Source organism: Cyanistes caeruleus, chromosome 3 (assembly GCF_971803275.1).
Source record: "Cyanistes caeruleus chromosome 3, bCyaCae1.hap1.1, whole genome shotgun sequence".
Taxonomy (NCBI): domain Eukaryota; kingdom Metazoa; phylum Chordata; class Aves; order Passeriformes; family Paridae; genus Cyanistes; species Cyanistes caeruleus.
The window spans coordinates 47,584,970-47,611,309 of NC_141703.1; the positions used below are offsets into that span (position 1 = coordinate 47,584,970).

The 26,340-nt window shown below is 36.0% G+C and overlaps 1 protein-coding gene across 4 annotated transcripts in view; it reads right to left on the reverse strand.

The window, feature by feature from the left end:
- Window positions 1–26,340, reverse strand: part of NDFIP2 (Nedd4 family interacting protein 2) — a 45,176-nt gene that overhangs the window by 16,095 nt on the left and 2,741 nt on the right. For 2 of the 4 annotated variants that reach the window (XM_086880912.1, XM_086880909.1), the window contains exons 2-5: window positions 10,439–10,595; window positions 8,909–9,036; window positions 5,076–5,135; window positions 2,230–2,317 (exon numbers count right to left, since the gene is read on the reverse strand). In XM_086880912.1, the coding sequence (XP_086737038.1) occupies window positions 2,230–2,317; window positions 5,076–5,135; window positions 8,909–9,036; window positions 10,439–10,595 (433 nt within the window). The remainder of the gene's footprint in view (window positions 1–2,229; window positions 2,318–5,075; window positions 5,136–8,908; window positions 9,037–10,438; window positions 10,596–26,340) is intronic. The other 2 variants (XM_086880910.1, XM_086880911.1) reach the window with 1 other exon arrangement.

A 26,340-nucleotide genomic window follows, 5' to 3' on the forward strand; every position in this document is an offset into this window, starting at 1 on the left:
TTCTGCAACATGGGCAGCGACCACTAGATGGAGGCTACATATCACTAAGTGACTGCAATATGCAGGTAAGCTCAGTAAAAACTTTATTTTGCTACATTTCACTTGAATAAAATGAAATTAAAGAATGCTAACTTGCTGTTATAAAAACAAAGCTATCTGCCCCCTCTTCCATCCCCAAGGTCTTCCAAAGCTGTACTTGATAGTCGGGGAGGAGGTGGCAGAACACATCTAACAAGCCATTTGTTCACTCTTATTTCATGAGAGAAAGATTCTTGATACAGCTCTCCTATATTTTAACTATGTGAGGGAATTTGAGGCTTTCCATGATCTGCCACCTCTACTTGCAGCATTTCCCACTCTTGGGAAAAAACCCAAAAGATATCCTTACTGTACACTTCATTTTAATTGCTGCTCTCCTACATCTACATACATCAACTTTCTGGAGACTTTTTTTCTCCTTATTGGACAAACATGAATACACGACCAAAAATAACATATAATTGCATTATGTTAAGCTCAATTTTCATTTAATTCTCCAATTTCCTAAGAAAAACATCTAAAACCTAACGTTACACTTCTATTACTATCCATAACGATGTTTTCATGAATTCCTCCTACTATGAGCACAAACAGCAAGTAAAGTTTATTAATTTCCCTATGTAACCAGTATTTATAATAACCCACACATTCCAATTAAACACACACTTGCACGAATACCTTACAATGTCTAAGTATTCATTTTATGCATTTCTTTCATAGGTAAGCAAAGTTTGCAATAAAATCATCTCAGAACAATTATGAAAAATTATGTTCTACAGAGTACTTTTGTCCAATGTCTAAGAGCTGCTCTATGCAATCAGACTCGGTTAAATACCTATTGGAAGAGAAGGCTGACAGTTTATCCAAGTACATACTTGTATTCTTGAAGGTGGACACAGGGTTCTGGGAATGCAATTTTGGACATCTGTGACTTAAAGGACTTAAGACATATAAAAGCAATTGATCTCCTTGGCCTCGAAGTGCACTGCTAATGAAGGCCTGAACCAGAATTTAAAAGGAAGAACAAGTTCACACAATAAAGGATCTAAATAGGTTAAATACAAAAAGTTTTAGAACATAGAAAAGGGAGAGGAAAATAAAGCAAAAAAGAAAAATTAAGTCACACCTCCCTTTGCCCCCAAGAACATACTCTTTCTAGGCTCCAACTACAAAAAGAGGTCAGACTACAATATCTACTCTATAAACTCTTTATAGCTTTGTGAGGCAGACACATATATTTCTATCCCAAGATGAAAACACCACATCATACATAAAGAAAAGCTTCTGTGAAAGTATTGCAACCTACATCTGCAACAGTTAAAGATATTGAAAAAAAGATTACAGGAGAAAGAACTACTAGGAAACATAGGTGGAAAGACATAATGGAGACTTCAGTGGATAATCCACCAGCTTTAATCCTGATGAATTCTCAGCAGAACAGCTATATCCACAACACCAATCTTCCATCCAGGTTGCCAAACACATTTCTTTCAGAAAGGGAAAAAACCCTCAGAAATTAGAAAGAAATAAGCAATTGGTAAAACTAACACAGCTTCCTCATAGAAACAGCTTCTAGTTGCTAAATCGAACTTTGCTTAATGCAGTACACAAGTTACAAGACATGCACAGTGTACATACAGTACGTGACAAAGAGCTGCAGAAGGGCTGGTTGAAGTGAAGGCTGAAATCAGGTTACCTGAAGACAATGCATTTTTATATGACAGTGGTTAGTTCAACCTGAAAATGAGTACGGTTGGATTTGTTCCAAAAATCAACCCGCAGCTGTTTAATTCACTACACTAACATCAGCAACTTTTATACAGCACGTTGTCTCTTAATTTTTTTTTTTTAGTTAAAAATCAATTGCCATATTCCTGTGATCTGACCTTGAACTAAAGTTGGTGGTCCAACTAGAAGATGACAGTATTTCCAGTACAGAAATAGACCTTCAAGCATTTACTATGATTTTGCTTTGTCCCCTTATCTGTGACAGATGCCACCAAAAAAAAGGCAACATATTTGCTGTATCTGGAACAGGAAATGTCCATTATATCTGTGCACAGGCAGAAAAATCTGTTCATTACAGTACATTAATGCAATTTATTATTATTACAGCTCTCTTTTATATTCCATAGGAAAAAGGTACAATTAAGATATACCTCAGTAGATCTGGGATACAAGATAACTTACTGAAAAATGCCAACATGAAGATGCCATCATTGCCCACTCTAAGCTGATCTGCATCACTGAAATCATCCCGTGGTGGATACTCTTCTTCCTGGATTTACAGGTTAGTGATAATTTAGTGAAAAGTTTAGAATAACTATCTATAGGATAAATCATTAATCACGTTTCTAAAGCTAGAAGAAAATTGACATTTCTGTAACATGTCCACATAAAGGAAGTTTTAAAAAAATAATTTATAACTATAAAACAAATCTTATTTGTTGTTTATATTGACAGAGCCCAAATTTTTCTGTAAAAGTTTCTGTAGAAGATACATACATACTGTCTATTCATCTTAAATGAAGCTAGAATTATTTCAGATTAGTACTTTGACAATCAAAAACAACATAATTCTTTTTGTTACTGTAACTATCTTGCTATGTAGCCAAACTATTAAATATTTTTTGAAAAGTCATCACACAGTATTGCTCTATACTTTTCCTGCTGGAAAGGTCTCCTAATAATTTCCTTCATATAAAATAATAAGGTTGGTATCTTAAAATCAAGTGCTGATGCAACAGCACTGCACTAAGCAATTTTATAACCCACAGCAAAACATAAGCAAAGAACACCTCCAGGGTCACTAGAGGGCGCGAGCACATTAAAATTATCTAAAGGGCCTCTAAACTCCAAAAGCACAGCACTTGAAGTCAAACGAAAGCAAACAGAGACATAAGTCAAAATGATCCAAATATTTCTCCCATTATGTCAAAATGCTGGACCTTAAAATACTGAAAGTGAGAGTTGCTTTGTTTTTCAGCAGATTTTCAACAGAACTTAGCAGATATTATATATGAAGTTCTATGCACAGGTGAAACATTGCTCCAGCTGTAGACTGGCAAACAAAAAAGTTTTCACAATGACAACACTTCCTAAAGAGCCTGATGAAAACTAAGACAAATTAAACACCATTTTTATACTTAAATGAGTAACATCAAAACAATGCAGGATGACACAAGATAAATAATGCTGTCAGTAGCAGCAGTAAAATGGTCTAAATAGAAGCACAGGTAACATTCTTCTCCTAATTCTTCCTGCTACTACCATAATGTATTGGAACTGACATAAAAATATACCTATAAAAACATGAAATCAAGAGAGATCAAGTGAAATTTACTTGGCTGTTTCACCCACAAGTATTTAGAACAGAAATAATCACTAAAAGGGCATTAAACAAGCATAGAGATCTAAAGCTCTGTCACATGTTCCACTTTGTCAATAGGGCAAAATAATTTACCAGGGTATGGCAATTAGGTTAAAAATGTGTTCAAACGACTGCTCTACCAACTCAGAGCAGTCAGCTTCACCCTTAGTAATACAGCCATGAAATTCCAGCTGTGAACCGTACTTCAGATTAATTAACCAAGACACGATATCAGATAACTTACTTAAAAAACACTGTCATCCACACAGACAATTCCAATAGGAGCACAAAATGCCAGTTAAACAACAATACTAAGGGGCTATAATTCAACTCCACATAATTTCAGGTGTTCCTAAATGGTCATCTTAAGTGACTAAGAAAGCATCTGTTTAGCTCAACTTTGCTGCAGCTACAAGACTGAGGGAGAGGAGAGGAATGGGAGAGGAGAGGAAGGGCTGAAAAGGCATTTTAAAAAGAGCTGCAATTTGGACTTTTTAAAAACTGTCTGCTAGCAACTGTACTTCACACTGGCATTTACAGTGTGAAACAATTAGTGAATTACACTCCATGTAAAAGTTGCCTCAGAAAAATGAAAATTTAATTGAAATAAGTATGAACAAGTATTAATTTATCACACTCCATGTCAAAAAGGAAGATGAAACTGATTTCTCTTTACTGTCTCCAAAAACCAGCATACAAAAATTATGAGTGTTTAAGAAATTAAATACTTAGAATACTAAGAAATTAAATCAGCCTATATCCACATCATTTAGGATTATGAGGTATTATAAGCAGTCCTGCAGACAAAAAACTCTAATTGACCACTGCTCAAGTCCCACTAATATTGCCTTTCAGTGCTCTCATTTAATCTGGTTGGTGTCAATTGCCCTAGTCTTTCTTCAAAATATAATTGTTTGCCACCATGCACTGAGGAATGAAAATGGGCAATGAAGAACAACTGTCCTCTACACTGATGCTTAAACATATATTCACAAAATACTTCTGTTAGATAATAACATTTTTATCAATATGGTATTGATATGGTATACACAAATCTGTAAGATATGCAACACTGTTTCAGTATGCCATTGATTTTTGACAAATTTAGCCAAGTTAAGGAAGACAGACAGCATTTCTTGCTTTCTAAATAAACTGACATCTGTAGGAACAGAAAACTCACTGCTCCTATGACCAGAGAAACATCTGAAGAAAAAATTATATTATCAACATAAATGGCATGTCACACAGAGTAATTTCTCTAAAAAAAAAGAACAACAAACAGTACACAACATCTATTGAAGTTGAATCTATTAAATCCCCATAAACTATAGTGCTCTCTGTAGTATTCTGCAAGAGGACTCTTTTTTCTCCTCAATGTTTTTTAGCTTTTTTTTCAAACTGAAATATAGCACACAGTAAGACAACCATCTTAATCAAGTAAAGAACTCCTAAACTATATAACTCTTCCCAATGCAGTGATTACAGAGAAAAACTTCTGAGAAAGGGTTAAATTACTTAATAAACTCCATAAATTATACCTTCAGCATACAAACCAATAGGGAGAAATTAATAGTGGGGGAAAAAGGCACAATTAACCCTAGAAGCATTTGGTTTGCCAGCAGGAAAATTCATAGCAAAGTCTAAACTAGAGAGAACTATACCATACCTCTGGACGACTGAGGAATATTTCATCAAACAGACTCCTAGATTCCCTAAACTGGGCGTGCTAAGCATGTAAAAACAGAAAAACATAAGACAAATGCAACTGAAAAGCATTAAGTAAAAGCCATTCATTGCAACATACAAATAAAGTCATTAAACTGTCAGCAGTATTTTTGTCCATTTAAATTGCCCTTTCAAAACTGACCTTGAGAATTTGAAAAGAAAAAGCCAGGATAACTAATGCTATCACTACTGATGACACAGGGCTAGTACAATTTCTTTGATAAATGAGATATCTGGGAGCATTTGAAAGGAATACATGTTTATATACAATCTATTCCTGCAAGACGAGCTACACAAAGAATTATAAAATTATTGAAAGCTTCAGTAAATGTTAAGTTTAGATTGTTCATATTATCTGTTAATACAGGGCCTATAATGAAGTATTTAACATGATCACATTAAGGATCTTTTTTAGTGGCGTACATGATTTGGGGGAAAAAAAATGAAAGCTGCATATTAAGTGTGCTGCCCTTACATGTCATTTTCCTCTCTTTTGCTTAATGGGTAGATTTGAACCTTCACTGCGCACTTTGGAGTACACCATGAAAATGATCAGCTTCACACATCACTCAAGGTAACATAAGGACATTTAACATCTTCCAACTGTTCACATCATTGCAGTAGAGGCAATATATCCTTGTTTACAAGGAAGAAACCAGAAGCTTAGAACACAGCAGAGTTCACATTTGTAAGAGCACTGACTCCATAAGGCTGAAAATAAAAAGTGAAAAATCTACATGTCTACATGATTTGTCTATGTTTTGCAACGTGTGTAACATGCAGGTCTGATAAAGTCTGCAGCTGTCACTTGTAAAAGTGAAAAACAATTGAACTTTGCACTACTGTTACATAATTATGTTACTTATCTGTTCTTCCATGTTTATTCAGAGCTAAATCCCCCCCTAAAGATGACACACCACCACTCAAACTGTAACAAAGCCTTCTTTCTTATTCCAGCCCTCTGCCACATTAAGACAGTCTTATTACACAGTCTTAGTCTATCTCAGTGTAAGACCAGAGGTATTAAATAAGGTAGGGATTTTGTGGCAGCATCACGTGGTAAGATAATTAAAACAGCAGTAATTACAACTGCACTGGCACATAATTCTAATATCATCTACAAAACTGAAACTCAGCTTCAGCATTTCTTACTTTTTCCCCAAAGCCCAACTTTGCAACCTTAATGCTTTTTCTCTAATACAGCTTGTGTGTGTGCACGCATTTGCTTAAAAAAAAAAAAAAAAGAAAAAAAAAAAGAAAAAATAGAAGCAAACTGACCAGAATTACTGTCAAACTTGAGCTCTTCAGCATTCAGCAAGAATGTGACTTTCAGATACGCTTCTGATACTAATTTAGTACTGCCGTAAGTCTAGAATCTTTCAGTCAATCTCTGCTTTGGGGGAATGATAGCATGCTCCTAAATGATTTTTCATAAGTGAAATTCTTGTGTCAGCATGTAGTTCTTGAATTTCAAGCTCTCCTGTATGTTCTAGCAAAGCAGACTGTGAAAAAGTTTATTTCTCACTTAATCACTGTATCCAGCTCTCTTGCCTCTTACCTCCAGATTCCTTTTCCCTCCCTGGTCTTCTTTTCTCACACAACAGCATCAGTCCCTTTCCCACTACTACATTTTGTTCCCACTCGGGCTCCCATTTCCACCAATCTCAGTTAATCCTTTTCCCTTCTGTTTCTCATTTAAGTCTTTTTACTCTGCCCATACAATTGCCCTCCATTCATCTTTGCCTTTTCTTATTTTGACTTAGACCCATCCTCTCTGATCCCAGCTAGAGCCAGTTACCTCCCTGCTCAATCAAAACCAGACTTCTCTTCCCACAATATGTAAGGTTCAGAGGCTCAGCCATTGTCCTTCTTTCCTCCACCCACCACTGAAGAGAGCTGAATCCAGTGGCCTTCCCCTTCCCTTCTAACTGAAGGCTAAGAAAAATAAAACTCTTCAGGGCACACCAGAAATTGCTCTTTCTCAGGTCCAATGTTTTCACCAAAAGCAGCCAAGAGCAGCCATAAGGTGTATCTACTTTTAGTTCTGTAATTCTACTCTGAACTCTGTTCTCAGAGAACATTTGCGAATGTTCTCTGCGAACAGAACATCTGAAGTGCCATCCCCTTCAGAACTATAGCCAGCCTAAATATTTTCATACAAGACCATCTCTCCATGCATTTAAAAAATTTAAACACTGTATGTATCAACTGAGCAAACTAATTTTTCAAAAATTTGTGGTTTGACCAAAACCAAGTAAGACTGTTGAAGGAAGGGAAAAATAGGTTTCTGTCACAGTGACCTGAACTTATAAGAAAGAGTAAATAAAAGTTTAATATGACAAGACAAAAAAAATACTTGTTATGTTTTGGAGTTTTGTTTGTTTGTTTCACTTAGCTTTATTCTGGAAATTGGCCGAACCTCAGTCTGAGCTGTCAAAGGAGACTGCTTGAAATTGCTGAAATTTGCATTTCATAGGGTTCTAGATGTAAGAACAAGAGCAAGAGCTGCATATCCTGTCTGCAGTGTCACAGGCACTCCACAAGTTAGGGTTCAGGTTGTTAATGCTCCAAATTTGTAATTTCAGAATAAGGGTTTCCCTCAGACCAGTATTTCAGCAAAAGTTTTACTCATGTGACAAGCAGTAAGGACAGACTACAAAGAATCCATGCTCCTGTTAGAACAGATAAAATGTGACAATGAAGATCATCCCCTCACTGCTGAAATTTGGCAAGTCAAATCTCCATGGTTTCCTACCGAATTCAGTCAAACAGATTTGTGTGACACCGTCACTGGTGATGTGACACAAACCCATTTTAACATTAGCTATGCATTTGTGCGTTGTGAGCACTCTGCAGCAGTCAAGGAAGGACCTGCTTCCTGCTGGGTCAGTAAAGGGTTTTTTTCCAGTCACAAGCACACTGCAGCCAGCAAGATTTTAAATCTATATCAAATGTAAACACATTTGATCTCAAGGAGGAGATTTTTAGTGAAAGCACTGGAAGCCTTTTTTGGGTATAGTATATTATGGTCAATATTACCAAGTAGGAGAATTTCCACATTCCAAACCTTCAGGGAAAAGAAGAAACTTGCTTACAAAACTAACATTTACCAATAACTGCAGATACCAATCATCTCTTTTGAAGACTGTATACTTCATAAGGTTAATTCTTACAAAATTAGACACACTGAATATATGCCTATTAATTGTTTACCACAACTCATATAGGGGCTTTTTTAAGTTCTAACTTAAATTCTTTGAACTTCATTTTCAGTTCAACATTTCTTTGAAATTCAGTATTTAAGTTTCCATAGATCAAACGGGAACTTTTCCTTTTAAAAACTGTCTACATGATTTGGGGTGATGACCCTTCCAGACTGTTGAAATTCTCCCTTCCTTCCTAAAGGTCTTTAGAAATTTTTTTGGTTTTAGCATCCAAAACAGTACACTTTAGTGATAACTCCACAAAATAAAATTAATAAGGGATATATAATTAAAAATTGACAAAATACTGGTTAAACTATTAAAGCAGGACAAAAATGGGCTTTTAAAGCTGTTTTGACAGCTATGTCTTTCAAAAGACTGAATATGACATGCTTTTTATAGTATTCACAACTAACTTACACTATCTATATAAACCTAAACATCCAAAATATTTAAATCATCAGTGCACCATTATTAGAGTAATATGGATCATAATAGGGGCCCAGTTGTTGTAAATAATTAACCTAACACATTTCACAAAACTGAAATACAGCAGAACTGTATCACTTACTCGCTGGGCAACTTCAGCTGCAGCAGCTGCCATGGCTGCAGCTTTGGCCTTCTCTGCTTCATCGTATGTAGGAAGAGAGGTAGCTACACTGTATGGAGGTGGTACAGGATAAAACTCATTGTGTGAGTCTGTTCAAAATAAAGAAGTTATTTATTTTTAAACCAGAAAGATGTCAAGAATATTAGCTTTCACATGCACATAATCATTTACCTTTAAAGTATATTTTTTTTACAGAGGATATTTGGATTTTAAGTTCTTAAAAATATTTTTGACAGAAAAACTTTTAACAGCTTGATGGTACTTTGAGCTGCTACTCAAGGCAGAAACCTTAACATAGATGCTGGCAAGGAGTCAATAAATTTATGAAGAAAAGAATCATATTTGGTTAGTTATATCTCCAGGCATTCCCACCAAATGCTTTTTATCCAGTCATACAAAAGATATATACACAGTAATCTTTCAAAGAAAAAAAGCTTTTAAGTATCTGTATCAGTCTGTTACTTCAGTCTGGTAGTAGTCATGCTGCATTGTTATTAGTGTGGCCTTGTTGCCAATTCCAGCTGCTCTCTAAAAATCAGTTTTTTCCAAGATTTCAATTTCAACACATTCTTTTAAAAATTGTTCCTTCCATCAAAATGGATCACAGACTTCATTCTTCTGTTACAACAGTAAGACATCACCATACAGAATAGAATGATAAACAATATTAACTAAAAGTACTTAAAATATGCCTTGAGCTTCCTCCTACAGCAAGCAGTAGCTTGTTAAAAGGCTGTTTACGTGGTAAAGATTTGTCAGCACAGGTCACATGGTCAACAGATTTGTCAGCACACCAACACAAGGATGTTATATATAGGGATAATTCCACACAGCTATGTATTACACTTGCAAACACTGTCTCAAAGAACAGGGACAGGAAACTGTTCTTTCAACAAACATTAAAAAAATTTGCTTGGCAGTTACTCCTAAAATATTTATTTGGCATATGGGAGATAAATCCATGCAACTTTTCTTAAACAGAAACTCCCATATCCACAAGAAAAGTCAAAATCTCCTATGAAAGGGAGCAGTGAATAAATGAATAGAGACCCATTACTCATTTTTCATGAGAAGTTTTATCAAGAACCTTTAAAGCAAAATTAACCTTTTCATGGCAATATTTTCACCAAACCATGTCACACACTAAAGAAGTCTGATGAATTTTTTATAAAAAGGCAATGAAAATTGCTAATGAGGTCTAATAATGGAGCACTACTCAAAGATGTAGATTAAAAATGGAAATCAACTAAAAGCAGAATCCTATTAAACTAATTAATGAACATCCATTTCATGTAGCAATTTGGAATAATCAGAGTAATTTACAAGAGTGTTTCTTTTGAACAAACCAAAGGGCGGCACATCAAAGGACAGGTTTTTTTACTGAAATTGTGTGCGTGGAGAAAAAAATACATGGCAGCATCAGACCAGTTTGAACCAAGGGCTGATTCACACAGGCTCATCCCTGACAAGCTGCTATTTGAGGAAAAATACCTGAGGTTGCAGCTGCTTCCACAGCTATGCTACAGTAAGGAGGAGGGGAAGTATCTGCCTCAGGTAAGGCTGCTGTCTGCGGAGGCTGCGGAGTCTCTGCAGACGTCGAGGGCTGCTCAGCTGCTGAAGACTCTGGGGGGTCATCCTCATTGTGGAGCTTAGGAGAAAAACACACACATTTCAGAGGCATTCAGGGAATACTTCCCATGACAACCTAATACTTGCAGAGACATGTTCAAAGAGAGACAGGATTACTCTCATCAACAAAACAAATTATTTACAAAACAGCACATGACCACTTCAAGTAGATCAGCTAAAGTCTTTTAAGCAATCAGCTAAATATTATCTTAACTGCCATGCCTTTTTTTCTTCCTATGAATGGTTTTTTTCTCAGTGATTTTCAGGGAGTCTTAAAAATCTGGAGTTTTCCATGTTTACCACATGGAAAAATACTATTATATGAATATTTTAATACCATTATATTTTTGTTCCTATGTACAGTCATAAAATGTATTAACCTATTTTAAAATCCATCAGATGAGAAATATCGTTTATAGTATTTATCTAGAAGAAAAACAACTAAAACATTTCTAGTTCTGTAACTGGGCCTTTCGTTCTCTTTCATCTTGAGCTTCCCCATGCAAATTCTAAGACTTCTCAAATATTCTGCTTTTCTTTACACTGTGGAAACAATCCTTTCCCTACAAAACTTCAAGTTGCTGGTTTCTTTTTTCTTTCTTGATTAAGATGCAGTTTTTAAAACACATGTACAGTAAAGCATATACAGAAATAAGAATTCGGATAAGGAATATTGATTGAAACTGTGGAATTCAGATACAGCATCTTTTTTTAGAAAAGACATTTTTGATTATTTTAGCTAACTTGATAGTTCTTAGAATGTATCAAGCTTTAAAAAAGAAAGAGTACTAGAATTTAAAAAGTGCCAGTTCCCAGCAGTGTGAATTACAAGATGCCTAGAAGGCAAGAACTGAAACACATGTAAAATCCAGACCAAAAAACAAGATTAAGTTAAACATATCTAAAAGAAGAATTATATAACCTCAAATTGGTACTTTTTACAAACACCCTACAACAAAATATTATTTCAGTAACAAATATTAATAATATAACTACAAATATTTCCTATTAGGTAAAGTACAATCAGATTACTGGGAAAAGTGCCTTCTGAGAAGAACGCTGTATTTCTTATTAAGCAGTATAACACTCACACCAAAATTGTTTTAATATGCAGATTATATGAAAATCCACAGAATGGTTGAGGTTGAAAGAGACCTCTGAGCCCACCTACTTCAACCTCTCAAGTCCTGCTCAAGGAGAAGCACCATGTATGAAACTGGATGTATGAGACCACATCCAAGCACCTTTTGAATACCTTCAAGGATAGAGACTACACAGGCTATGTGGAAAACCTGTTTCAGTGCTCAGTCACCTTCACATTACTAAAAATAAAGAAAAGAAAAAAATAAAAAAAATGTTTCCTGATGCTCAGAGGTCACCTTCAATATAAATGATAGGTATTTTTGAGGGTTTCTGGGCCCTGAGCAATCAGGTCAGTTAATGCCTAATCAGTGATCCAGAAGTAGCAGTAATATGAGAAATATTTTTAGCCATTTCGAGTAGTTAAAGCCAAAGAAAACAAAAGCACTTCAAAATAATCTAATATATTCTGGGATACAGAAAGCAAGTGAGAATACAAACCACTCAACTCTAAAAAGGTCAATCAGATCAGTAAAGCAAGCTGAGAGCTAAAAATGTTATGGTTCTAAATTAAATACAATAATTCACAAGAAAAATCTAGTACTGTAATGGATACAGAAAAAAATAAGCCCATTCTTAAAAATAATTTGATTAAGTAAGGTATAAAGAACAAAAACACTACTGGCATAGTTCTTAAACTAATGGCTGGAACACTGACCCTCACTGGGGATGTGTGTATAGTTCTGAGTACCCCACCAAAACAATCTGGTCTTTGAGCAGGAGAAAAAATAAAGCAAACTTAAATGGACCTCTGTTACTTCTATTCTTCATCTCCTGCCCTTGTCCTCCTCCATCACTGCAATTTTCCCCTACCACACCACAGTAAATGCTGTCACTATTCTGAAGATAGAGAGATCCACAAATACATCATTGGTCAGAGAGTATATTACTCTGAAAAACTTAGCCATTCCCCCGAAATTTAATTTTACATTTTCTACATGCTTTCTTGAAACTTGTTTTACTCCAAATTATCTCTAATATACTAATAGCAGAGTAATTTAGTAGATGATAGAGTTAACATGAAGATCAGACAAGAACATGTACATGAGACTTCTTGCCTTCAAAGACAAAGTTAATGAGTCATTCAATGGTTACAACCAGCAACTGCAATTTGGAAATGGAAAAATTCCATCCTAAGGGTTCCTTACAAAAGAGACCTGTTAAACCCTTCAGTGCCACTCAAAGTGCCTTTATTTTGTAAGGCTTATATTGAGGAAATAAGTATTTCTATTTATCCTCTCTTCTATTATACAGGACTGTCAGAAATTCTGAAAAGCACCAAGGTTATACTAATGCAGCAACTTAAAGAAAAACCTTCACCCCTTTTATAAAAAAAAAAAACAAAAAAAACCAAAAAAACACCCACAATAATTGGATTAAGTAGCTTGAGTGTTTACAGCTAGAATAATAAACACAAGTAGTTCCATGAACACAAACTAGCTTTTGTTAGTTTTTGTTCAAGTGTCCTGTATCCTACTCTCTCCTCAAGGCAGTAACTTCAGCTCCTTTCAGAGCACTACTTTGCTGGGTTAAAAAACACCAAAACAAAACCCCCCAGCTGCAGCAGAACTTCGCCCCAATAAAGTGGAAATTTTGCCTGCACCAGCAGGGTAGACAGCAGTGGTTATATCATTTTGTCTTGTAGAACCTCTGCCTTGTCTTCACAGAGCACTGACTCTCCTATCTGGAGTCACCAGCTTGCTTGAAACCAGTAGGAATCCAACTATCTTTGAGCCTCCCCCTTCACGTTTAATTTTGGCTTCTACTGGCGGTAAATTTAGAAGTTATTTTTGGAGACAAGGGAAGAAGAGGCCTGACACCCTTCATAGGCTTCATTGCCATAGAAACCAAGCTAAAAACACACAGAAAGGAACAGAAAATGTCTGTTTCAAGGCCTTACTTATGCTACGCACTTAAATGTCACCTGAAGCAGCATTTAACATTGAAAGTATATAAATAGTATCCAAGATCTTCTTTGTCCAATAGTAAGAATCTTTCACCTAATTTTTAATTGAAGGACTAAGGAAAACTCATAGTTCATCATCTCAGCCCGTCCCAGGCCTCCAATGAACCATTATTTGGTAGCAGGCAACATAACTGCTTTTGTCAAGATTATGGTCAAAACAATTATCAAGACCTATTAAACCACAGACAGCTGTAAATTAGTACCTTCCCCTATTCCCTCCCTCACATTTTAAAAATGGGTGACACTGAAATTTTTTACCTTCATGTTTTCCTCTGTACTTGGGGTATCTGGCTGACTATACGGAACTTCACTATAAAAAGTGAGTACTTTGCTATTAGACACATTACTCTTAAACTGTTAATGCCAGTATTCCAATCCCTGCTTTTGCAGCCCTCAAACTACAGTATATTACAGGCTCATATTCTCAAAAAGTATCTATGATAGAACATGTAAAATTCAAAGATCAATTGAGCAGCAATGCCTGTTCTGCCGACAATGACTCAGTCTCATGGTACCTACAAAAGGGTGAAGAGCACAGGAAAATATAACAGTTCCCTTCATATGATTTATTACCCTACATTATCTTCAGTTTCCTTCCCAGAAAAGATCTACAAAACAGTGATTCACTATTTCATTTCAGAAGAAGCTAAAATCAATGCCAGACCTTTCAGCACCAAAATATTGTAGAAAATACAGCTATCTTTATTTACTACTTCTACATTAATAATTTATTTTAAAAACAAATTATTTTTATACAAAGTACACAGTTATTCCTTCTACAATTTATTTACTTGAGTCTGTTATTTTGTATAATTATTTCCAAAGTAATCAGATGCAGTATCTGAAATCAGCTGACAGCTTACAAAGAAACATGACCCACGAGAAAGTGCTTAGAACAGAAGCTTTTACTGAGGGGACAGATGCAGACACTTTAAATATTTAGGCTTATCAAAATAAAAACTACAAGTAGAAGAACTCTTTCTCTACTTAACACTTTTTGTCTATCTGCAGATAGTAAACTGCCTCTGACCTACAGATGTTTGCTTTCTGGGCTAAACAGAGTTTGCTTCATTTCTGATGAACTGATTGTACAAGAGTGGCAATATAAGCAAGTTATTCAATTATGCCACTAAAAAAAAAAAAAAAAAATCAGGGGAGAAGGATATAATAAGATGTCTGATCACTTGTACCAAAAATACACAAGATTAGAATGATGCTTTCTGATAAAGTGCATTGAAGTAGCGCATGCTAATTCCAGTCATAGTGTACAAACACCACTCAATTTCTTTTACCTGATTTTACATTTCAAAAGCTGCTCTTTACTCCTTTCATAAAATATGATTCATGGAAACCAGTACATTTTACAATTATTGCAACACAATTGACTTGAGCATATTAACAGCATATTGCACACATTTTAAAAATCCTTTTTTTATAAACATGTTTTTTCATGCTGCTTACATAATTTCTTCAGTGTAGCACAAAATTCTGTAGGAGATACTGCCATACAAATTAAAAAAAATAACAAAACCCCAAAGAACTAGCCAGCTTTCTTTTCCTATTTCTTTTAATACCTTTATTACCAGCTCATCTTGTCAAAACGTGACTTTTAGCTGTGATGGCTCTGTCTGGGGCACCAGAGAGCTACACAAAATTCTTATTAGCAATCATAAATTACAAAGCACTTTTAACATGTCCTTCTTTCTACCTTTCAAATGAAGTTACATTTTTGAAGAAGCTTTGACCTTACACCAACGAGACCATAGGTTCCTCCAAACTGTATTAAAACTAATACAATACACAGAAATTCCATGATGTTGGGCCTAATACTTTGCTTCAAGTAAAACTGTGGAGACAATCAAGTAAATCATGCAAGTTCAACCTTTGTATGTAAAACAGTCCATTGATACATTGATTCCTTCACAAAGAGCAACACTCAGCAACTGAGATTTATCTTCTTCACTTGGTAGAAGTTACTTTGGTCCTCTATTATCAATTTTTCAGATCATGGCAAAAGGTCAATCAAAAATATCCATTTGCAGCTTCTAGCATTGGAGGGAAAGGCATGACAGACTCAAGATTGCCAGAGCAGTGTACAAAAAACTCTAAAATTTCTGCATTAGATTAATGACTACTGGTACACATGTATTTATTACACAGAAATCATAGGATTATAAATATGATAGGTGCAACAAACTGTGTGTTAAAAAAAGTGCTATCCTCTTCAAAAAGCTAACTGGGAGCTTTTCACATCTGTGTTTCACCTGATGCTTTCATTTGCTGAAAAATTCAAGTACTTTTATACTTGCCTACTGGTAGTGATTTGTAAGCCTTCAATAAACTCCTCTCTACAAATGAGGCATGAAAGCAGAGATCTCTTGCTGCATAAAGCTCACGTCACTTCAACAAATACAAGCTGCAAATTTAATGCTTGTTTTGTAACCAAATACTGCATTTTTCAGCATTACTAGTCTAAAAATAAGATTTATTTATCTGTAAATAGCAAAACCTTAATCTTGGAATTTTCAAAGAAGAAAAAAAAAAATATCTTAAAATAAAATTTGATTCTGAACCCATTAGAAAAACATAATGTTTCTTTCTTCAGAATGCCACCTAATAGTATCAACAGGTCACACTATCTGCTATTATTTTTAGAAAAACACATAAAACCTATCTCATTAAACCACAATCACCATGAATAGAATCATAGAATGGTCTGTGTTAGAAGGGAGCCCTAGGACAACAGGGTTCCAATCCCCCTACCATGGACAAAGACAACTTCCACTAGACCAGGTTGCTCAAAGCCCCTTCTAGCCTGGCCTTGAACACTTCCTCAGATGGGGTGCTCACAACTTCTCTGCACAACATGTTCCAGTGCCTCATACCCTTCACAGGAAACAATTTCTTCCTATATATAATACAAGATAATATATAATACAAACTTACCCTCCTACAGTTTGAAGCCATTTTCCCATGTCCTATCACTGCACATCCTTGTAAGAAGGCCTTCTCTCTGGCTTTCTTGCACAGCCCCTTTAGGCACTGTAAGGCTGCCATAAGGGCTCACTCGAGGCTTTCTCTTCTCCAGGCTGAACAATCCAAATTCTCTCAGCCTTTCCTCATAGGAGAGCTGCTTCATTCAGACTTCTGATCGTTTTGGTGTCTCTCCTCTGGACTCACTCCCACAGGTCCATGTCCTTCCTGTGCTGGCACCCCAGAGCTGGATGCAGGGTTCCAGGTGGGGTCTCAGCAGAGCAGAGCAGAGGGGCAGAATCCCCTCCCTGGCCCTGCTGCCCACGCTGCTCTGGATGCAGCCCAGGACACGTTTGGCTCTCTGGGCTGGGAGTACCCATGGCAGAGGATTTTGTGCTTGGGATTGCCCCAGCCCAGCCTCAGGACCTTATACACTGGACCTTGTTGAAATTCATGATGTTTGCATACACCCACCTCTCAAGCCTGTCAAGGTCCTTCTGGGTGGCATCCCTTCCCTCCAGCATGTCAGCCACACCACACAGCTCGGTGTCATCTGCAAACTTGCTGAGGGCAAGTGCTAAGATCAATCAGCTCTGATTTAGGTCACTAGCAGCCACTGAAAAATCGAAACTAAAACCAATAATCTGTAATTATACTTAGAGAATAATTTTAAGAGCTGAAGAGCTAAATAAATCTTTCTGCAAAATAAGTGTTTTCATTTTATTGCTCATTTGGAAAAAAACATATCCACAACAGCTTTTTGAAAGAAATATTTCACAATTTTCTAGAATACAAGGATTCTTGAGAAAGAAAATATGCCAAACAAAACACATCATATTTTAACTTGCTAGCTTTCTCCTCAATATCAGTTTTTTATCCTGCACAAATAAGGTAGTTTACAACATGTCTTTTTCTTCAAATGCGTATTTTAACAGCAATCTCCCATGAACGCATGCAGACCAGCTAGCAGGAAAGCAACTATTTCCAGTTCTCTACCAAATGCATGTTCTGCTGCAATATAATCCTGGCCACAGCACTCCAGAGAAACACCATCCTCTAAAGACTGGTGAAACTTCAGTTTAATAAACACTGCACTACTAAGCAATTAAGTTTATAAGGCACTTCAGTAAAATGAGCAGTATAGAAATTTTTAGCTACTTTTTGCTTTTATGTATTCAAAACTAAGTGATCAAATCTGATTAGAATTCCTGACTGCACAGAACAGATGCACATAATTTTCTTTTCCTCACCATCCCATCACTTGGCAAGCATCAACTCTCTAACACCCAGATCTAGCAATATCCCTTCATGATAATGAAGTGGGTTGGTTTGTTTTTTTGTTTGGCTTTTTTTTTCATGAGACATCTCTGCAGAAAGTTTCCAACAGTAGTTAATATGTCAGAAGGTCAAAGGTGTAAAATCAGCACTAGAAGAAAATAAGCTAACCGAAGTCCACTGCTGCCATTCCACAGCTGTATAGAAATACCAAGTGTGTCTGTTAAAAAGGGATTAGATACCATGGAAACCCAGAACCTCTGGAGGCAAACTTCAACTGAAAGGAATCTAGAGATTTATACTGAATGTTGCTGAAAAATGAGTGCCAAAAGAATGGCTTTTCTACCACAGCAAATTTCTTTGCACAAAAATAATCTGTAGCAAGTGAAAGTGTTTCACACTTTCTTTTCAGTTTCAAGTATCACTTTTAAATGATACTTAAATTATTTTAGCTCTCTTTTAACTAGGGATCTTTTTGGCTATTAAATATTTCAAGGTTTTTTAAAAGAACCTTATAAATCTGCTTAAAAAAAAACAAACCACAAACCAAGTACAACAATGGCAATCAGGACTTTGTGAAGGAAAAGAAAATAAAACATTTACAATGTGTGTGCAGATAGATCTATACAGATGTGTCTCTTTGTCCATCCCAATGAGTACCTCACATATAACATTTTACATGCTCGTTCTTTTTACACAGATTGCAATTCAGATTTAACCAATTAATTACACATTTAATAGCACAACATACACATCTGCATTCATTCCCTGTGGCTTCTATTGAGATATATTCCTTTCAATCCCTCCCATTAACAGTAAAAGTAGAGCCATTAGTGAATATGAGAACGTACTTGGTATAAATGTGTGAACTCTTCTGGAAAAGTAAATGTTCTAAGACTAATGATACTAGAAATATGGTCTTATTGTTTAAAATATACCCATTTCTCTCCACTTTTTGAAAAAATCTACAAGAGAATTATGCCACAATAATTTTGAATACTGGAATTACATTATGATTCAAAGAGATACATGCTTCATATTTATTGTAAAATTATAAATTGGGCAGTTTCTTAGGATTGTTCCTATTGCATAGTTATAGGAATAGAGAAATTTGCCGTCAAAAACTTGGCGTCTCTAAATAGTGATAGCAACAATGGCTGGGATTTTCAAATCTTCACACACACACACATATATATAGTATAATATATGTGGTATATAAAAAAAAAATCTAGAAAAAAAATTCTAGGAAAAAAAATTCTAGAAAAAAAAGAGCTGTTAAAAGCTTACTCTAAAGCCTGAACACAATAAGGTATCGCAACTCTGATCTCCCCCAGAATGTAAAAGTTACTAAAAACATTATCATCTATCATGTAGCCTTCTGTTTGTCAAATAGTAACTTGAGAACTGCTTGAGGAACTTCGGTTTAAATTCTATAAACAAAGTATAATATGAGATTTTCCTCCCTGAACACTTTCTAGATAGAAGAAACTCAGTAACAAAACAGAGGCATGTTGCCGAGACCAGAGGTGAGTCTAAGGGCGCGTTCTGCCTCCAACACAATCATCAGCACAGAAGCGCTAATCACTTCTTTGACGTCCATTTTCCTCAGACTCCTCAATATGCACAGCAGTTCCATTACAGCTGGTAAAGTGCACATCTCTGCCTATTCCACTCGCATCTGTTAGGGATTTGATGCACGTGAGTTTGTTTTCTTGAATCTGCTGTATATAATCTGCCTGTATAATCCTGTGTATCAACAAACTGCATATGTTTGCTTCTCCTTGTGGACTTTCTTTTCTAAATCAAACCTCTGGGAGCACTCTACAATCTTAATATTACACAATTTGGTGAATAACAGCTCCACAACTGCTTTACCCACTGCCTTGGTGACTCTGTAAGTGCTGGTCACTTCCAATTCCCATCATCTATTTCGTACCACTTTTAAGAAGCCCGTTTCCCCCTTTCTTTCTGTAGCTCCCCTTGTACCTCCCAAAACTGCAGACAGCATCCAACACACAGGCAGGTCCTGTGTTTCATACAATGATACTTGCTGTTCATTCTCCCTATATTCCCTAATGATGGACAGTGTTGCATCAGGATTTGTTTGTAGCTGCCACTAACCAATACTTCAGCAAACCACCAGTCTCAGGTGGTGATATGTTTTTACTCAGCAGCAGCTTTATAGAGTCAGTACAGAAAGTAGATCCTGGTCGTTCTTAAGTCACACAGAACATACACAGCACATAAACTGTAAAAGTAGAGGGAAGAGGAAAGCCTGTAAAATTAGGAAACATGACCAAGAGCAGACTCAATATTTAACAATTAGTTCGTTTCCATTTTAGCCTATGCATTGCAGCCATTCACTTGGGCTCCAAAATTCAATGTCGACAGAAAAAGCTGAATATTACTGTAAATGTTATACATTCAGTTAAAGTGCAATGGGAAAGCTCAAGCACAAAAACTTCTTGAATACAATGCAGGAGAAAGCTAACATGATAAACTTTACAAGCAAGTAACAAAGATGAAGAAGAGCTTCTTCCTGGAAATGTATTATGGAAATTGAACGGCAGAAGCAGCATAGTTTCACCTCAAGCCCCTGATTTGAAAGAAGTAAGAAAAAAAAGGACCCGTTTGTGTCTCCTATATCACGCATAAGTGTCATTTCTTCTGAAAAAATCTGAAAAACTTAAAAACTCTTAAGTTTATTGACAACCCAGGAATTTTATTGCATGTGTACTTAAATAAAGTCAGCCCAGCAGAACAGATTTCGACTCAAAAATATGACTCAGTAGCCCAGAATGAAATCATTAATTAAATAAAATATAAATCAGAGGATACTATTAATCAATAAGAGCAAACTCTATTCTTATTAGCAGGTCAGTTATGCTTGACTTTTCCAGTATAACCCATTTTCTTACTAACTGGAAACAGAGTAGTTGAGCTCCTCAACTTACAGAGATAATACAGACAAATTTCAACAGCTTAAAAAAAACACACAACACCAGCTGAACACACCTACTTGTGAATTGCAAGAACAGGCCCTACTGAAAAGATTTCCATTTTGATTTGCAACTTGAACAACACTTATAAACATTCATGGTCCTGCCTTTAAAAAAAAAGAATGTTTAGTTCTCAACAGGTAATTGGGAATTTTTTCAATGCTACTCTTAGAGTCCTGACTGAGCATTTTAAAGCAATCCTACAAAGTATGTGGCACAAGGGACAATTCTCGACATCTCAATTGCCAGCGAGATGATGTACACAGCTGAAAGCAGGCACTTTCCAGCAGGTTGGGTAATGGTAAGGCAGTTAAACAAAACAAAAAAGCAGCAGTCCAAGAAGTTCACCTCTTTGGAAGACATCAGAACATGACAAGATCAGTGCTTTCTAAACCATAGAAAGTACTTTCAGTAGGAAAGGAAAAAAACCAAAACAAACAAAACAGTAAAGAAAATTAGATATTGAGGCACACAAGAAAGCAAGATAACTACACTGCTCAACATCAGCTGTGGCCTAGCACTGCAGGGTTTTAGTGGCCAGCTCCTCTATTTGAATTATGCACTCATTCTATAATTTGGAACAGATTTTAAAGAGAAAACAGCTTGTGCAAGTCCTTTTCCTAACCATTTATTCCATGTATTTGATGCAAGTCAATTTTATGACCACAACTCTGGAGATTCAGTTAAGAGCCTTAATGCTTCAGTACATTCCTTAAAAAATACCTTAAGGACTGTTATATTTGAAGATATAACAATTGATCCAGAAGTGGTATCCCTACCATGATAAAAACGGACAATTTGCCTCAGTATCACCCAAGACCCCTATCCCAATTGTTTCATGTTTTACCAAAGGTATCACTTATTCCTGAAAGATATATGTTAATTACACTAACCATTACCAAAGCAATGTTTAACCATGAGTTTGCACCACTTCAAAATAACCCTAAACTTCTTTCCTGCAGGAAGGAAACAACTGCTCTAAGTATCCTCTTTTCAATAACCTTTCCTCAAGGCTGCTCTATATAACCTTTTCAGATCAACCAGGGAAAAGCAAAAACATGTTCAATAACTCCAGCTACGTAGACATCTTTACCAAGGACATGATTCTGACCTCCCCTACAAGATCAATCAGTAAACATTTATAGGATTGCTTTCAACAGTGTTCAAATAGTGTTCAAAGCTAAAATAGACAAACCACATATGTGAATATGTTGAGTTACCCTGCAATAGTAGGGATACCAACTTTTTCTCCATTTTTTTACACATTTTACAAGTAAGAAGCCCACATTTTACAAGTAAGAAGGTGACGAATCTTTGACAAGCACCTAGCAACTAAAGAAAAAGAAAGACGGGTTTACAAAGGAAAATGAAGCAATATACAGCTTATTGCAGATATTATTGTATCTACACCACTCAAAGTCTGGTGGACTTTTTTTTAATTGTTCTGTGTATTCCAAACACAGCTGGAAGCACAACCATGGATGAGGTTGGGGGACATAATATCTAATGTTTTAGCTATGGAGTGGTTAAGGAATAAATTAGACTATCTCAGTTTTAGGCTAATCTTAGCCCATGGTAATGGAAACAATACTTAAGTGGAATAAACAGTTAAATGTTCAAATGGAAACATATTTTTCACTTTCACTGTAAATCAGACATGCTCTGAGTGCAGGCTGTGCCTGACAAGACTTAAGCACAAACCAGAAAAAGTTAGTCATTCTCATTTAAAAACACAGCTGGTGAAGGGGGTGCCCAATTTACTAAAATCAGTTACTTGTGACAGTACTTGCCCAGGAAGTGGGAGACCTAAGCCTGAGGCAGCTCAAACCCACAGTCTTGGCTCTGCATTAGTTCAGTTTCAGTAGGAAAAATTGGCAGTGCCTCTCCAACTTAACAAGTTGCCAATTTTTTCCTTCTTTTTTTACTCAATCTCTTCAGAATTCTTTTCTTCTTCATTTGAAAATGGCTTCCCTGATTTGAATGTACTGGTATATGTTAATTCCCCTTTTCAAAACAGCTAGAAAACTAGGAGATTTGAAGCTATTTAGAAAATACTGAAACCTCTGAAACCGGGTTCTCACAAAGTTAGGTGTGATGACATTACCAGTTGCCACATTTTCCTTGTTTTGTCAACACTGTCACAGGGAGGAAAGTTTCAAAATATGCCTGTAATTAGCCATTTGTCAAAAGTGACTCGTTTTCCCCATCTAGAAGACTATTACTCGCATTTTGTATTAATGCAGTGCTTGATTTCTGAGATTACCTTGATGTAGTCCCTACCACATTTTTTAGATACAAATGAGCTGAGAGAAGGCTTAATTTCTCTTTTTTTTTTAAGTACCAAGGAAAGAACATCTAGTTTGGCCATAACACAGCTGACTCCTGCTCAGAACCCTGCTATTTGAAGTCATTTAATTCATGTTACTGAACTTTCCTAATAGGATTAGAAGACTTACTAGATGTGACATGCATGCCACAGCCTGAAGCTATCTTTTTATATTACTTGACTTCATGTCACTGCACAGATCAGGTACCTCTTTCTTTGGACTTCATGCATCTTTCAAGAACCTAAAAATCCCCCAGTTTCACTACTGGGGGGCTCAGCCACACCAAGATCTCACTGCCATTAGAAAGGTCAGTCCTGTTGCCAACCTCTCCTCCTGTACTACCTTTGCACAGATCCAACCTTAGATTCTGGCCTACCAGAATCTTCACCTTTGGTGAAAAACCTGAGTGGAGCAACCCAGGTACATTTTGCTGGTTTTACTTTTTTTTTTTTTTCCCCTCCCTCAATATAGTAAAGCTTACGAAACTAAGCAAATTCACATGCAAAATTGCTTAGGTCATTCTGTGCCCACACCAAAAAGAAAGGAAACTGCCTACATAAAAACCCAGAAAGTTACTGTAACCACTGATATTCCTGGTGTACCAGTAAGCCAGGGTTTCCTCAAATTAATCAGCTGTAGAACAGGGTGTTATGCCTGTGGCCCTCCAAGAGATTCAAAAATCAAGGAGTAATGGTAATACACAGTTAAACAACCTTGCTTTAAATTTATACAAAAAGTATTGTACCTGTCTTGTACCTCAGCACCTTTACGTAGGAGCAACATACAGAGAGATTTGAAGTTTATTTTGATTGCATAAAATGAGAAAGTACTTATAAATTTAACCAAAAAGTAAAAAAAAAATCCAAAAAAAAAGTAAAATGTAGTCCTTTAAGTATTAACTGCATCCCTACCATATCTGCAAATACCTCTGTTAAAATTTTTCTTTTTTGTAGCTGGATTCTTCATTAAAAATAGAAAAAAAAATGTTTACAAAAATATTAAAAATATTCCCTCAAGAGAGAAACTACTGTTTAATAGAGAAAATTGTAACAGGTTAAGTGCTACAAAAATAAAAATTTTAAATGGCTAATATTAAAAACAACAACTAAGTCAAAAAAACAACTAAGATGCAATGACAGATCCTTGTCTGAAAGCATTATTTACCTAATTTCAGGAGATCCTCATTTGCTTTTCTAAGCCATTAAAAGTCTAAACTGGGTGTTTCATGTGTAAAAAGTCAGTGTAATAAAAAATTGTGTCTTCTTATGATTGAGGTTCTTATCACTGAAAATATCTGTGCAACTGTCACAGGCAAACAAATGTAACACTTATTAGGTAATGCATCTTTTCTCAGATGCAGAATTTTATCTTCCAGTCACAACATCACCCCATATTTGTGGAAAGCAACAGAATTTCCCTAAGCTAGCTTGAGCTGCTCAGTAACACCAATTACGTAAGAGTTTTCATAAGACAACAAATACTGTAGAAAATACAGTAGATATATAGATATAAGCTAGCAGTCTTACATCAAAGCCATAGAATTACCTACATTTGGGAGTTTATTTGCCAATCACAATTAGGCTCAGTCCCCAGAAAAGAAAGGAGGAGATTTTTGTTTGTTCTCATTTCCTGTGTAGGTTGACTTTCATGAGAGTTACAAAGACAACTTGACTTTGATCAAGGTTTTTAGCCAAGTAACATTGGGAGAGTAGAGTCAGCAACAATGGAGGTAATAGATACAGAAAATAAAGCCTTATCGAGTTTGTATTTTGCTATAGTGTAGAATTTTCATCCCTTAGCTCATTTCTATAAGCACTCACAACTTACACTCATACAAGACTAACATCCCTTTAAAAAACACTATTTATTTATTTATAGTGCTGTACAACAGTAGGCTGCCATCAGTCTTGCCTCAACCATCACTGACAAACCCCACCAAAACCAAGTGCTACAGTGGTATGGCAAGTTCAGTAACAGCTGAACTGACATCCCTGTGGAGAGCTGCCTTTGGCTCCACCCAAATTGGTTTGTTACCTTCCTATTTTACCATTTACCAATTTAGCTCTGACCAAAGCCTAAGTCAGACTCAAGACTACCTGACCTCAAACTGCTTACCCAAAACTTTAATCTAGAAAGACTGGTTATTATAATTCATGAGCAGAACAGCTTGTAAGTCCTGTAGCCTTCAATACAATTTCTATGCTTAAATCACTCACATGCATGTGAAGTCTTCCCTCATGACTCAGTTATCTGGAAAGCGACGTTTCCAAGTAAAGAAAGGCGATCTCGAGCTTTAATGCTTAGTTGCTCTCTCAGTTTTATGTGCTGCAGAAAACAGCTGCATTTCCTCCTCTTTGTTTCAGTACAGACTCACAAAGCAATCACTTTTTTCTACAAACAGGCTGGACTAGAAGCAGACATTTCAGACAAGACAGTAATGCTATTAAGGTCAGATGACAAAGAACTAGAAGGTAAAAACAGTCAGAAGAATGATTACTGAAGAATTTTTATTATAATTTTCCTAAACTTGATGCCTTATCCTACAAAGAGCAGAATAGGGGAAGAAATAGAAAAAATACAGCAATAAGTAAATGATACAGCTGAACTGACTTATACCTGCAAGAAATATCAAATGTACACATTAAGACACATTTACCAACAGGAATGCAGTCATTCAAGTGACTAAGGAAAAGAAAAAAGGAAGTAAAGCAAGACAACAAAGGTTGGCTAATTTCCTTCTAATGTCATACTCCTGCAGGGAAGCATGACAAATTCTTACCCATCAATTATTTGTCTTTTTGCCCTACGAAGAGAGACAAAACAGGAGTGCCAGAAAGCAATACAAATGACACATGCCCGCGGCAGATAGTTACGTAATGCTGACGTACTGCCTGCTCTTTGCTCACAACACTTACTTTGCTGCAATTCCAAGTACAGGCTTTTAACAGCTGCCCAGTTTGAACACTTTTAAACTGCTTTGTAAATAAAATGCAGACACACAAAGAAGAACAAGATACAGAAAGAAGTTTAAGAGATATTTCCAACAGAGATAAAAATAAGAAACGCTGAGGATTAGCTTTATGA